The sequence below is a fragment of the Simochromis diagramma genome, unplaced genomic scaffold, assembly GCF_900408965.1.
Source record: "Simochromis diagramma unplaced genomic scaffold, fSimDia1.1 OVJJ01000463.1, whole genome shotgun sequence".
In the NCBI taxonomy this organism is placed as follows: domain Eukaryota; kingdom Metazoa; phylum Chordata; class Actinopteri; order Cichliformes; family Cichlidae; genus Simochromis; species Simochromis diagramma.
Window position 1 is genome coordinate 2738539 of NW_024386941.1, and position 15108 is coordinate 2753646.

The 15108-nt window shown below is 41.7% G+C and overlaps 1 protein-coding gene across 1 annotated transcript in view; it reads right to left on the minus strand.

Moving 5' to 3' along the window:
* The window catches only part of nectin1b (nectin cell adhesion molecule 1b), a 73730-nt gene extending 59892 nt beyond the window's left edge, over window positions 1-13838 (minus strand). Inside the window, exon 1 of the mRNA XM_040037670.1 lies at window positions 12912-13838. Coding sequence (XP_039893604.1) covers window positions 12912-12963 — 52 coding nt within the window. The 5' untranslated portion in view covers window positions 12964-13838. The remainder of the gene's footprint in view (window positions 1-12911) is intronic.
* Between the last annotated feature and the right edge of the window lie 1270 nt (window positions 13839-15108).

Sequence of the window (15108 nt, forward strand, 5' to 3'; positions counted from 1 at the left end):
TGACTGGAGAGCAGGCTGACAGACGGTCTCTATCTTTTCACACTGCTGAAAAGGGCCCGGTCCAATTACAGGCCCTGGGTACATTGTCTTGTTAGCTTCAGCTCTGACTGTACATTTGGGCAGCTCAGAGATCAAGCGCTCACTGGAGTTTAAATTGACAGAGCTACCTTTTCCGCTGTCACAGCCTCCTGTGTTACTCTGTCACTGGCGGGTGACGGAGGAGCAAAATAAGCTCTCTGAGACATCTATGCAGATAGTGACGGCATCAAAGCCGGCATATTCTGACAGCCTTCGTAGGAGGTCTGACTCTTGTTAAGCAATCTAGTAGAAAAGCTCTGGAACTCAGACAACACAATGGAGTAGAAATTCATGGAAGAGGTGCAACTGCCATGATAGTTTAGTCTGTCTGTCATGACATGTTCACTGCATTACTGGTCGCATAAACAACTGCTAAAGCTCCAATACCCTGAAGCAATACCATTACCATAGAACTCTGTAGCCTACTGGCAGTAACAGTAGTGGTGTTGTAGTAATGTGCTGGTTAAATTAAGATGATCAATAAAGTCGACGAAGGCGTTTAACCTCCTAGGACCTGGCGTCCACATATGTGGACATCACATTTTGGGTTATTTAGACCAAAATACTAAATTTTGCTCTACAAGCGCCTGATATCCACTTACGAGGACATTATACTGCTACTGTTCTATCAAAATTTTAAACGAATATCCTCATATGTGGCTCTTATTTTTCTTAAAAACAAAAAAATAGGGTAAAAAAAAAAAAAAAAAAATCTGGTAATTCTTTGTTTTTACATTCATCCGTCCCCAATATGCCCAAATATCAAAGAAAAATAAAAAAGGCATGCTGTGGAAGAGTTCGGGTCTTAGGAGGTTAATGAACATGAGATACAGCTTATTTCCTTATTTTCTTGCACATCTTCTGATTTTTGACTGCTTTTACACAAACATACAGATCAAATAATATGGCCGAAAAAGATAAAAACTTCTTACAGTTACGATAAAAATACTGCTAAATGTGTCAAACTTTGAATGCCTGTAACAGAATCCTGTGGAATAGCTGTGAACTTGAAATTGGTAGTGGCTGCAGCTCAGCGACACAGACAAGACAGGAGCTGCATTTGATCCAAACTCCACCAGATTACTAATGAGGTATTGACCTATGAATGGCACTTTAGAAATGACAGCTACCAATATTGACCTTTAAAAGATAGAGTATAAATAAAGTATGAATAAAGAGTGGTTCCCAAAGCTCAGCACTGATAATGTGCCAGAGGTCAATGCCAAGACTCCATTAGAGATGTTTGAGTAAAACAATGTCTTGGAATACAATGCCACATTTAGCCATTTGGCCCAAATGATCCCGTTGAACAAGCACGGAATATGTGAATGCATTAACAACATGCAAAGCGGGCTTGATGTGAGTACAGCTGGCAGACTGATGGACAAGAGGCAACCTGGCTGTGCAGACCACAGCTCTGAAATATGCCTGAGTGTTAATTGGAAACATAACTGCTTCCTCACTGAAGCGTGTCATTAGAAAGGAAATAAGTAGCAGCAGCAAAATATACAAACTACTCATAAGTATAAAAGAACTCTGCTTGGTATGATTGGAGCCAGCAGATGACACTAAAAACACATCTGACTGTGGCAATGCTGTTATCTTAACACAGACAAATAGCCTTTTGTCTTAAACTGCCCTGGTAGCAAAAAAAATGTAATTTGTACTCGTCGGGAAACCTTTTTTTTTTGTCCTTGAGCCTCAAAATTAATTTGAAAAAGTTCAGTGTGGTTCCAACTGTAAAACCTTTTTCATGTTGGAATTTCTAGCTTAATCTCGGTGTCATTTTGGACACACTCGCTGTGGAATAAACCACCGCAAAGGATGTTTTGAGTTTTTGGCAAACGTTTGGTTGTTTCTTCTCAGGTCTGTAGTGTGGCCTGACCCATGAATACTGATGACAAATGCAGCAATGTAGAAATGAATGTGTGCATTTACGGTTTAGGACACGCACGCGTCGACAGGTGTATTCGCTGGTGCGTTGTCCTAAGGGTGAGCAGATGTGGAGAGGTGGGGCCATGGAAGTGCCCATGGCCTCTTCTTATTATGACTCTCTTTTAATTTTTAATGTATTTGTAATTCCCAATTGGGAAATATCGTCATCTGCATGTAAACATAAAATATTTACCTGGTCCGCTAGTGCAGCTGGTATTGTTTATCCAAGATTCGCGCACAGCGATGGGTCTGGTCGGGGAAATCCTTGGAATGGCAGCTGGTGCGATGCCATCTCATGTCAGTGTCTACTTCCAAATGTAATTAATTCCATGTTCCGAGTAAAATTGTGTCATTCTTGCTCACTGCTACCTTTGGTTTTGGGAAAACTCCTCGGGGAAAAGGACTTTGCAAAGACATGCTTCATCTTTTTCCTTTTTTTAAAAGCACTTGAATTCTGTATCTGATCATGCAGGTGTACTATTATAATGTCAATAAGTGCCTCATAATACACTTGTGGTGCCCCTACTACTGTTCAACACCCTACCCCCATTCCCTGACCTCCATTTCCCTGTTGGTCAGTCCACAGTAAATCCGAAAAGCCTCCCAGCATCTCCATGGCGACGGGCCTCAGTCGAGCAGATGGCCTCAGTGTGCCGCGCGGCAATTAAAGAGGGAGTGATGAGCGGGGAAAAGAAAGTGGGTCAGGATCAGGAGGGAGCAGGGCCGGGAACGTGAAGCTGCCTCTGCCTTGGGCTTGCGCGCAGACGTGTGCAGTAGCGCACTCAGCGACGTGCGCACACACATATGAGTGAGTTTATGCATCAGTGCATCCCATCCCGGGTCTTCTCAGCAAAAACAAATATCCACCCCTCACCGGTCACATAGCATGAGCAGTGTGAGAATAAAAAGAGGGGTTAGGGATACAGGGAAGTGCAGTTCACAATAAATTGCCCCCCAAATCTGCTGATAAAAACTTCCTCCAGAGATTCCCACAACCTAATCAATAGGATAAACCCTTTAACTGTCAGTGACATACGGAATCACCTCTGTTATTTGGATTATTACAGTTCAACCAAAATTTCACAAAAAGCAGGAATGAAACGCACTCTTGGTGACGTGGGGTAAATCCAATCACTTTCATCCCCTGTCAGCTTTCACTGCATATTGATCAGACTCTTGAAACATGGACTTCCATTTCATCTACACTTGGACCAACTTGTTATAGCTTCTGACTTGCTCAATCCTTACATTTAAGAAAGCTTTAATTCAACTAATTTAGCGGACAATATGAGCTTTAGCACACTATGGGGCTTTTAATTGAATTTACCTTTTTATGTGTCATAATATTCTTAGAATTATGCCATAAGAAATGCATTTGTTTGAAGTCAGTTTTAATGGAGAACACGAGTTAGTTCTAGGGGGGTTCCCTTGGCTTCCCGCATAGAAACAAAAAAGACCTAATGAGTTGGAAAAAATTGAATGAACTTTTATTTGCACAAGGCTTTTCTTCCAGTGAGCAGCCCCAATGTGCCTAAATAGAACTTATGCCAAGAACAGTATTTCAAGGCAAACTAGAATCACCCTTGGAACATAGCCTTATTCAGAAACAGCATGACCCACTGCAAACTCCCATCCCCCGCAGGGTGTGCACGTACATCTCAATTCTCTAGATTCACTTTTTCTCTTTGGGATAAGGCTGTTTTCTCATGCAAATTTTTTTCTTTGCCATGACTTAGGAAGTGAGGTACAATCCATAAACCCATTCTGCAGAACTATTTGAAACTCAGCAACCTGAAGGGTACGAGTCTGCAGGCTGTAAGAGGGTAGGTATTTTAAGGGTTTTGCTGAGGTATTAAACAACCTCTGTACCGCTGAGTTTCTCATTCAAACATTTGTTCCTCTTTAGCTTCTATTTTCAGTTTCCTAATGCTGACAAAAAAAAGGTACAGAGTGCAAGGAACAATTGCAAGTCCCTTCATCCATCTGAAATAAATATTTACGGTGCTCGTGCTCCGTGTGAACAGAGCATACAACAAAAGTGGGGCAACAAATCTGACTCAGACAAAGGCATGCAAAAGCAGTGTTCATTCTCACTCTTCATCGGTGAGTCTTTGAGCTGTGTGGGTGCAGGGTCACTGAGTGGGTGTTCTTGTGACCACTTACATCTGCATAACTTATAATCATATAGATGTTAGAACTCGTATATTGGACATGCGGGTGGGCGAACGGGAAACCCTTGATCCCCGAGCCTTCTGTTTCTGTGGACTAACATGACATTTGGCATCTTCATGGCTCAATGGACAATTGGTGTGAACTACAAAATGGCCCTGTGTGATGCCTTTACTGGTATCAAAGCCCTCTCCAGATTCCTGACTGGTAAATTCTACTTGCAACGCTGTAGCCAAGTAAGGCGTGTGCTGCCAGAATGGAAGGTCCCATGTGGAGACCTCTGGCAGTGTTGTTCAGCTGCAAGTTAAAGTGAGGGAGAAGGGAAAAAAAGAGAAGAGGAAGGAATCCTATACAGAACTGTTCGGAATTAGAAATGATTACCTTCAGGGAAAACAGTAAAAAATAATCTAAATAAAATGTCAATGCCAACTGGTGGTCAAATATGACCTAAATCCTCTTCTAAACTTTAGGAACAGTTTTTTCGTTTCTTGTTCTTAGCCAACATAAAGCTTGTGATTTTATTTGCTATATATTCAATAAAAAAGGACTTTGGATTTTGAATCTACTCCCTGTGTCTGTGTATTTCTCTAAATGCTTTTGCTTCCTCCCACAGTCCAGAGGCATGCTTATTTGATTAATGGGTGAATCTAAACTGGCCATAGGTGTGTTAGCCCTGGATGGGCTGGAGCACTGTCCAGGGTACACAGAAGGCTTACCCATCTGCCGTTCAAAGGTTCTGTTTACGAAGGGCAGCTAATCACAACAAAGTTGGCTTAGAGGGAGGAGACTAAAATGGATTGTTCCAGATAGAGGATGAACTGAGGGGCTGTAGTCAGCCGCAGTGTAAGGTAAATAGAGATCATTTCAAATTGTAAATCATGTAAAGCTAGTGTAGTAGAGTCTGAGAACAGAAACATGAGACTGGAAATGAACATGATGAACATAACTCCCACCACCACCACATATAGCTTAACTGTGGTTTAAAGCAGTTTCTATCTATTCCAAGAAAAGGTGAATTAAATATCAGCCTAAGCCATGATACAAAGGGGGGATAATGAGCAGTTAGGTACAGCAGCATGTTGTCACCTGGGAGACCTGCATCTAGTTCCAGTTCAAAATACAATGCTCAAGGGACACTGCAGCAACCCTGTATGCATTTTCTTTGATGCAAACCCTAAGGAGGGCATGTGCACATTTTATATTTATGAGTACGAGTCCCTTTGGTCAATGCTCACAAAAGCTGCTCCTAATAAATGTCAGGAAAATAACAAAATAATAGACGGTTCCCTCTTACTGGCATATGACGTACTGTACTTTTAATATAATGAATTTCAGTTACAGGAGTAAACGTAGTTCAAGCACAACACAGCTCACAGCTTTGCTTTTAACGCATACAACTCGAGAGTTTAAATAGGTGCACTGCTGATAAAGACTCAGGCCGTTACAGGTCGAGATAAAGGGATAAACAGAACCCCTTTGCTCGCTCTGGGGTGGGGCGAGTGGTTAGATTACTCACCTACCCACCCGCCCGCTTTTCACACACATTCAAACACCAAATCTACTGATACCACAGTAGCCTGCATTGCCAGCTTAAAAAGAGAGAGGACATACAGGAAGGAAGCGGCAGAGGCCATTTGGCACACCTGACTTTCTGAAAACAATGCAACACTGGAGTGAAATTCAGCCAGGCTTGAAACTGAGGAATCAATAGCAGACTGCATTAGTTGCTTTGGCATAGACCCTGCTAACAAACTGGAAGGATCAATGCCAAACTGCAGGCCATCTACATGTTTATCTTCACTGCTCTCAAAACAAAATTGAACTACATGCAGGAATATGAAGAATTTCTACCACAAAGTGGACCTCAGTCTTATTAATAATGAGAAGTATTGGGAAATCACACGTCACCTGTGAGGCCATAGGAGAAATAAGAGACACGCACACATATAAGCTATATAAATCCTTCTGAATTGAGCAATAACCTATAAAATTGATCATAACGGGGGAACAGCGCAAAAATAAATGAAAGACACTGAGAGAAATATGAGGTGACCTGTTATCAGTCATATTCTGACAGTCTGTCAGCACAGGACTAGGGCACTAAGGAGCTTTACGCCAAGCTGCAGCACATTGGGAGCTTAACTATATGTCAGCGAGAATAAATAAACCTGTGTTTGTATTTTCTATGCAGCCCCCCTTTCTTATAGCACCACCACCACGGTTGCTGGTCCCCCCGCCCCACCCCATTTACAACCACGCTGTTGCTTTGAAGCACAGTCAGCTCCCAGAGAGATATCAGTGCGGAATATTAAATGAGCGAACACCATCACTCATTAAAAAGGGAAACATTTCATGAAACAAACCCCCTTTTGTATCAAGTGCTAACCAAGCCGACTCTCAGCACGCACCGTTCTCAAAGGCAAAGCGAGGAAACAGGAGAGAGAGAAAAGGGGAGAATAAAGATAGAGGGGGGTACACCCAAGTTTGCAGAAAGTAAAAAGAGAAAAATGTAAAGTTCTGGCAGGAGATCAACTCTGAGCCTCGCGAAAGCTTCTGCTGTGTGTCACAATGACGGAAATTCCTCACTATTTTACGAACCTATAAAGACTAGAAACACTGCTAAATATTAGAAATCCTCTATATTTTCATTTGAATGTGCTCTGCAAGCCAATATTCCATTTCAGCCTGACCCCTGGAGGTATTTATCAGCGGATGGCATGTGCAGTGGGTGAGCTGGAAGGCTTGTAATGGGATTGACAGATATGGTTTTTCAAGGCAGTTTTTAGTCAGACGTTGGAGGCAGCTTGTGCAGACATTCACTGTGTTAAAAGTTGACCTGTCTGAGGTCAAGATTTTCATCCCAATTTGCTTTCAGCGGGATGGAAAACCCATCTATTCAGCCGCAAGTGTTTCAAAAACACAAGACATCTCTAACGACACAAAAAAAGTTTTTTTTTTTCCCGCCACTATATTTAGCGCTGTGATGTCAACTCCAACCCCAGCCCCAAACCACAACCCCAAATATAGAATTTAGTTTTGTTATTAATTTTTCTGTGAGAACAAATAAAAAAGAAATCCATATTTTGATAGAATAGGGTCAGGCTTACTGTTCATCGCTGATGGTGACTTTAACCTTACAAGTTAAGGTAGGAAACTGTCACTGTGGCAACTGAAAAATGTACAAAAAAACCCCACATTACACTTAAGATAAATAGAGAAATACAATTTTAGTATTTATTAGTGACATTATTAAGTTGAGGCAAAAAAAACAAACAAAAAAAAAACAACATCATCAGAACGCCACCGTTTCCAGGGAAGAACTTGTAGCTAATATTTAATTTATAGCCTCCACTTGTCTAATGTGTCAGCCAACCGATATGTCGGTTTGACCCAAGACAGTAAGAGGCAGAGCTGCAGGCCAGCTCTTGTCAACAGAGCGCACAAGTCAGCACAAAATTCAACTGAGTGGAACAGCAGAAGACATGGCAACAGTATCAACTACTCCATCAACTTTTAAAACGAGTCCAGCTGGTGTAATTCACAAAGCAGGCTTGTGAGTAAAATACAAAAGTGTCTGGCTTACAGAGCTGGACAATATGAGCTCACAGCCAATGAAACAAAACCTAAAAGCTGATCAAGTCAAGTGGGTAACAGAACAGACTGTGTGCACTGTGACACTGTCTGTGCGTCCACCTGTAGCATTCTAATCATGTGTAAATTTGGGAACCTCTAAGCATCAGTTTTCCCCTTTTTTCTTCAAACTCAGCAGGTTGTTCACTGACTGGTTTCCAGTAGTACTCTGCACCCTAATGGAGGCACACCACCAGCCCAGCTGCCTGTTGTAAATTGACTTTTTCAGGCAGTCACACTGGGGGGGCTGGGAGCTGTGCTGATCAGATCTGCTTTATTTACAAGTATACGGCCTTAGTAAAAAAGATCAGGAATTATCCACACTCTCAATCCCTGATCAGCCCATGACTAAATGCTCTAGTTGTAAACCCAGTTGCAATGAGCAATGAATGGTACTTCCATATGGCATCTTTTTTAAAACCAATGAAGCAGAAAATACAAGAAAGGAAAAAGAAAAAAACAAAAAAGACCCGTTAAAAGGCTGCACTCCCTTCACAACAATTTTGAAAAACAGAAATGGATGCAGATCCTGTAGAGAAATAAATACAATTTTCTTAAAAAAAAAAAAAAAAAAAAGAAAATGACAGATTACAGGTAGTAACTATAGTAACGGAGCACTAAAGGGAAAAAACGGTTCAGAGAAACTCTACAAGCTATTGGCAAGCCAAGACGGTGTCTCATGAAAACAGCACAGACTGTCAGAATCCTTCCAGCATGTGAGATTATTTACTTTTTCGTCTGTGAAGATTTACATCTAGTCAGCAACCATAATAAGCCTATCCTAAGATGCTGCAACAGCAATCTGACAAAGAGTAAAGAAAATATGAAACAAGTATAGTTAGTCAATTCTCATTCTCAAGATCAGAACTGGAGTTTAACCATTTAATCCCTTGACAAGGTTCGGCTAAACAGAAAGAAAACGACTGAACAGATTAATGCCAAATCAGAAAAGCTGAGGGCTAGATTTGATCCCTTTTATTGATTTCCCTTTCCTTCACTTTGCTGATACTGCGATCCGACTTGAAACAGAGAAGCATTTCAATGATTTAAAGCATAAAATTGCAGCTGCAGCTTGCTGATAAATGTGTTTTCCATCCTGTTTCTATATGGTGACTGTCTGGTGTTAAGACAGCAAAGGATGCAGAGAGGACACCTGACAGACACTATACACCAAAATAAAGACCAAATAAAACATTATATATGATACTGAACTGCATGTTCTTACAAAACAGGCTATCTGGTAACTTTAAACTGCTGTTGTCTGGGACAAACGCTACTTGTGATATTTGAATAAACGTCTCCTAAAATAGCTTCATTCAGTGACTGGAGCGCAGCTCCAAACTATTTCTTTATCAGAGAAACATGCAAAAGACTGTAACGTCCTAACTTGGGGCCCTGAAACATAACTACAATCCTATATGTACACTATTAACTCCAAACAATTGGAAAGATGAACTTAATTTAACATTCATTCAGTCTTTAATAGTATTTGTGCAGTCATCCGCATGCAAAGAACACTCTATTTTGCCATAACCTTTCCATTATTTAGGTTCAGTGCTTATCATCATGTTTTATTCATCAGTTTTGTGACACACAGACTCTATGTGAAGACCACAGGGGCTGGAAATGCGCATCATGAACTAACAAAGAAAAGAGAAAATGTGCCTCTTGTCCTCGGCAGAGGTGTATAGAGCAATACTTTGAAAAAACAAAGAAATATCACTTGTTTGAGAGTACCTCCTGAAATTAATGAAGGGCCATTCAATTTCCATAATGACAGCAGACACACAAAAAGAATCTACCCTTTACAGGGACATTTCATGCAGTGATTTGAGAAGGATTTGCTAAGGAGATGACAGCACAACCCCAATGAGCTAAACACAGTGAGATGAAGTTTGAGTGGCCAAGTGCCTCCATTAGTTCTTCTGGCAAAAGCAAAGCTTAATCTCCTGTCAGCTCCCCTCAAGCTACTCTCCCAGGACTCAGAGTGCTCTCACCCATCCATCACCTCAGCGGGGACCAACGGGAGACTCCCCAAAGGAGCGAGGATCAAAGCAATTTGCATCCACACCGAAACCATCAAGGCCCAACAATCCCACAGTGACACTCTCCATTTCATTATATCACAACTGTCACCCAAATGAAATGCAAAATGTCATGGAGCGGCAATTACAGTTTTCTTCAAAAGAGCGTTTTAACTTAGTTAAAAGCTAAAATGCTAATTACAATGTTCCACAGGCTAGCCTGTATACCTACCTCCCATGTCATAAAAAAGGAATTATCCGCATGGCTGTTTCAACACTCAACATCAAGCAAAGACTATCCATTTATGAATTTGCCTGAAATGTTCCCTCGACCCCCTGACTCCCCAATCAATCAATCAATCCAACTGAAGCGCATGACATTTCCAAACAAAAGTAGATTTTCAGTGTACTTCAAATGAGTCAAATACAAGCTGCTGCAGCAGCACAGCACATTGCCGTTCGTCACAAGTCAAAATGAAGTCTAGTGTGTTAGGCTTTGATGATGGGCTTGCACATAGAAACCAGGTAGTTAGCTGCTCGACTAATCTGTGATGGATGAAACAAGAAAGCCGTATATCAAGAAAAAAAAAAAAAAGGGCAACATTGAGACTTATTCACATGTCTCATGGGACATTATGTGAGAATCTAATCAACAACTAAGCACAGTTAAAGGTCACGGACACAAGACGATGCAGCTGTGTAGTGCCATCACAAGAGTAGCTTATGACTGAACACTGTAGACAAACACGGAGAAGAGAGCTGAACAACAGGGGTCTGCAGCAGAATGATTTTAGCTTTCATGCTGCCAAGTTATTACAAAGATTATAATTCACAGCCACATAATTTCCAATCCTGAATAATAGCACATTCAAACTTGACACTCGTCCACCATTCATAGTTCATTTCCCAAACGTTAAATCCAACTAAGATGAGGAATTAGAGCTCGGAAATCCCCTTATCCCACCACTCAGAGTGATATCTATATGGGTTCCTACTGCACCGGGGCCAAAAGAATGGAGCCAAGCCATAAACAACCACCTGGTTGCTAACTGCATTCACACTCAATTAAATATCAGTCTGGAATACAGGAGAGACTGAGTGCTAATATACGAACACAGGAACAGAGCTGCTGTTATTATGCGCAGATCCATTATTCTCAATCTTCCTTTTATTTGATAATCTATTTGGCGAGCGTCTCAGAATATTTCTGTGTTTATGAATTTGGCACTGCTGGGTTTTCCACAAATGGTTATTACCAAGCACAAATGGTTTTCCCTCGTGGATAGCTGCAACATGGGTTGCTGTGACTTGCATTTGTTAGGGCCTTTCCCACTTGTTTGTGCTTTAGTGATGAGGAAAGAGTCTGGAACATGTTGTATATCAATTAGACCATCAAAGCTAGTGGGCATTTATGGCAACGCCCTTTAACCTCAGGGTGAAGGAGCAAATCTTTGTTTTTGTCAAAAGAAATGGGTCCAAACAGATGCTGAAACACGAACTTTCAAAGCTGTTCTCTTCATGAAGATGTCGAAACACATTAATAATGTATTCACTTTGGTTTTAAATAAATTACAGCAATAAAAAAAGAGATAGGAGCAAAGCATTTTCATACATTTCTGATTACGCTTAGAAAACCTTTCTTGCTTTGCTCAAATAAGACATTTCCAGGACGCTTTAGGTGCACTTTTCGAGACATTTTTCCACTCCCTCCATTGAACAGCTTCAAAAGATTTCTACCGTGAATCCCAAGGGAACCAGTTAATCCTGATCTTCTCCACAAGCAAAGGGATCATCTCAATATAAATCAGACAGGGCTTTTGATCAAAGTATTCAATCAGTCTTAAATGCATGGAGCCACACGGAGCCTCACTGCGAACAAGGTCAACATCTTGGTTGTTCTCAAGCTCAAAGGAGTTGAAGAAAACAGGATGTGCCAGAATATTTCTCTAGTAAAGACTTATTAAGAGCTATTAGGCTCAAAGGGGATCACCAAAGTAAGAGCTCCAACATATTACATCGAGTAAACACGTACAACCTGAAGAATGAGGGTATTAGTGCCCATCGAAACTCTGGTGTGACCTTTTTTAGACCACACTTGACTTTCTTCCATTGTTTACTTAAATTGGGGGCCCCTTACAGAGTTTATCAGTCTAGGATGTAAACAGTTTGGTAAATCTTCAGCTAGGCCTTAAAGCCCTCTCTGCATAACTAACCAAAAACATGAACACACATGCACAAATATGCGTTCCAACTAAAAGATTGTTAATAATGACACACCTTAAAAATGAGTCAAATACAGTTCTTAGGTATTTGCTTAATGATCAGCCCCGCTTTGGGGAAGCTTTAATGCCAGGGTGATCAATGTCAGAGTATTGCTTCAATTATTCACATATTAATTCGCTCAGCACCACCACCCACTCCAAAACACAAACTCCCAGAAGAATTGGTTTCAGTGTGACAGAGAGTTAAACGTCACCATGAGTCATTCTTCTGAAAATATGATTATTCGACAAGGAAACTACAAAACAAAGCCCCCAATGTGTCATTCGGAGATTAAAATGTGGGAATTAAAATCTATCCTAATTATATTTAATTATTGTAAGTACTAATTATTTACTATTTTAATAAATCAACTAACAGGCAGGCGCAGAGGATAATATGTTTCAATTATCATTCCAGTGCACTCTGTGTCTCTGCACTCTGCCATTACGATGAAATATTGGAAAAACTTAAAGGGCTGCTGGCCTACATGGCTCGCATTTATCGCCATCTGCCTGCTGCCGGGGTAAGTTCATTTTTTGGCAACTAAATAAGTATTCTGCAGCCGTTTTGGATTCAAAGCAGACACCACTTTCCATTTTTTTCCCCTCACTTCTGTCGCACATTTTGTTGCAAAACATAAGCCATGCAGTCTTATCAATCCACACATTCGTGCATTTGTCTAATCAAGTCTGTCATTACGGGAACATCATGCATCTCTCTCTCTCACGCACACACACACACACACAGAAAGCAGGGAGCTAATGATAAAATAAGGCAGACGATTCACTGCTGAAGTCTATTTCTACGGCTTACCTTGAATGTTCAGCGCCAACAGGAGCGCCCATATCCCCACATACACCGCCATGGCACCTCAACTATCCGGATCTGGTCTGATAACCTGAGAGTAGATGGATAGTGCTCACTCGACACAACACAGACCCCGCATGCAACTTCTGGAAATCCCACTTCGGTCCAAACTAGTCTACCTCCCTTACACAGCAGTAGGAGACTTTCGCAAAACTAGAGGATTGGTGGTGCGCTTCTCCGTGCCAAAGCATCAATTTCTCGTCTGCGGCGATTCCCTGTCTGCCAGAGAGAGTTTGCACTAAGGAGAACCTGGCTTGGTCCCCAAAGCGAGATCCAAGCAGCTGTAGAATTGCTGTTTAGGCGTAGAAGTGCTTTACAAAATAGCAGGCAAGAACAGAAAGGAGCGCTGGGTTCTTATCAAAGAAGCTCTTCCAGTTTAACCATATAGCCTTTGTTGCTCCATCCACCGCAGCGCCTGCTGAACTCTCTCTCTCTCCCCCCTCCAGTATTGTGGAACTGAGGTAAAGTGGGCGGGAGGTCCTCGATCGATGCTCTACTGGGAAGTTTCCAACACTTAAGAGTTCCTCCGAGGCAATGTTGTTTCTCTTTCCACTTCCTTTGCAAAACTAGCACAACACCTTGCAGATTAGTGGGAATGGTCCCTGTTTTAGTTCCGTATGTCCCGGTTCTCCCGGTGTGCAGCCACGGCCAGCTTTCAGAAATCAGCACACCAGGCCGGCGAAGTTGTTGCAACTCCAGAAATGGTGGGATGCGCCCCCTTTTCTGGTTCTTTTTTGGATGAAATACAGTGTGGCTTTATCCTGCTGCGCGTACCGCCCCGCTGATCTGCCACCACAGTATGTTGCTGACTATCGCTGACGCTTTGGGAGAGAGATCGGGATCGGATGACGTTGTGCAAGGGAGGAGCTTGGATTGTCCTGCAAAAAGCATCGCCTGGCATACTGCAGCAGGCAAGTAGCCCCTACTCGGGGTGCTCTCAACTTTTTTTGCATGCCATGTTGTCTCATATATGGCACGATTGGAGCAGGCGTTAAAAATGTTCGCAGAGGAGTAAAAAATACAACTGCTGGAGGATAGATCTGTCGAAAAGACTGAGTGGGGATGTGGGAAGACAATGGCACAACCCGTATAAGTACGTATACAAAAGTGGAATAATCCAGTGCACGCACTACTCACATATTGGAATCCCCTTAGGGCCAACGGAGCCACTGAAACTATTGACACTTGGCGAGGTGTCTGACAGGAAAAGAGAAATGAGAATCAAAATAAAAACTTTCAGTGAATACATGGCCTACATATTAAAACTATTTCTTAGCTCATGGTATCGAGGGAGCCAGAGAATTCAGCCAGTGAAATTAACAGCCAATGAATCCTATTTCTGTCTTTGTTATTGTCTGTGTTGCGTGGTCTAGCAGACTGAAACAATCCAGTATAAAAATCAAATTTGATTTATTTCCAGTGGCCAAAGGTGAAGCACATATTTTGAGGCTCATCTCATAAGGCAAAGCCCAATAAGACTTACCCGTCAATTATTACACTTTCAACTTCAAATTAATTAGATAATTGAGAACGTATATTATTTTTACAAGTGGGGAATACCCATGAATCTCCTCAGTGACGCCTACAGAAACCCCAGACCTCAAGTAAACCACAATTTAAAAAAAATAAGCTGGGGCAGTGAAAGCTGAATTATGATCCAAAGTTATCCATGCATACACTGCTAGTGAGGTAATGGCTCCTAAATTAAAAACAGAGGAAGTGACAGTGGAGGAATCTGATTTTACTGCAAAAAATGACTCACCATGACTCTGTGTGTCTGGTGGGGTGGGGGTAGAGAGCTAGTTTATATCATGAAGCAACTGTGAGAGCTGACTAACCACACTCAGTAAACCTTTTCCCTTCCGTCTTCCATACTTTCTCATCCTACTCTCAGGAGCAACCAAACAGGAAGGTACTGGCTGTAAATGATTTTGGGGATGAATGTGATAACACTTCCCTCTTGTGGACAGAAGGTCTTTAGCTAATTACAACAGATCAGGAGTAACATGGTTAGAATTGCAGATTCGTCTGTGTTGTTTGAAGGGTGCTGGTTTGCATGTGGTCCAAATCCTGTCTTTGATCGTGATCTAAGATCAGCTCCACAGAATAATCTGCAGAACAGCAAGAGAAATTGTCTGGCATG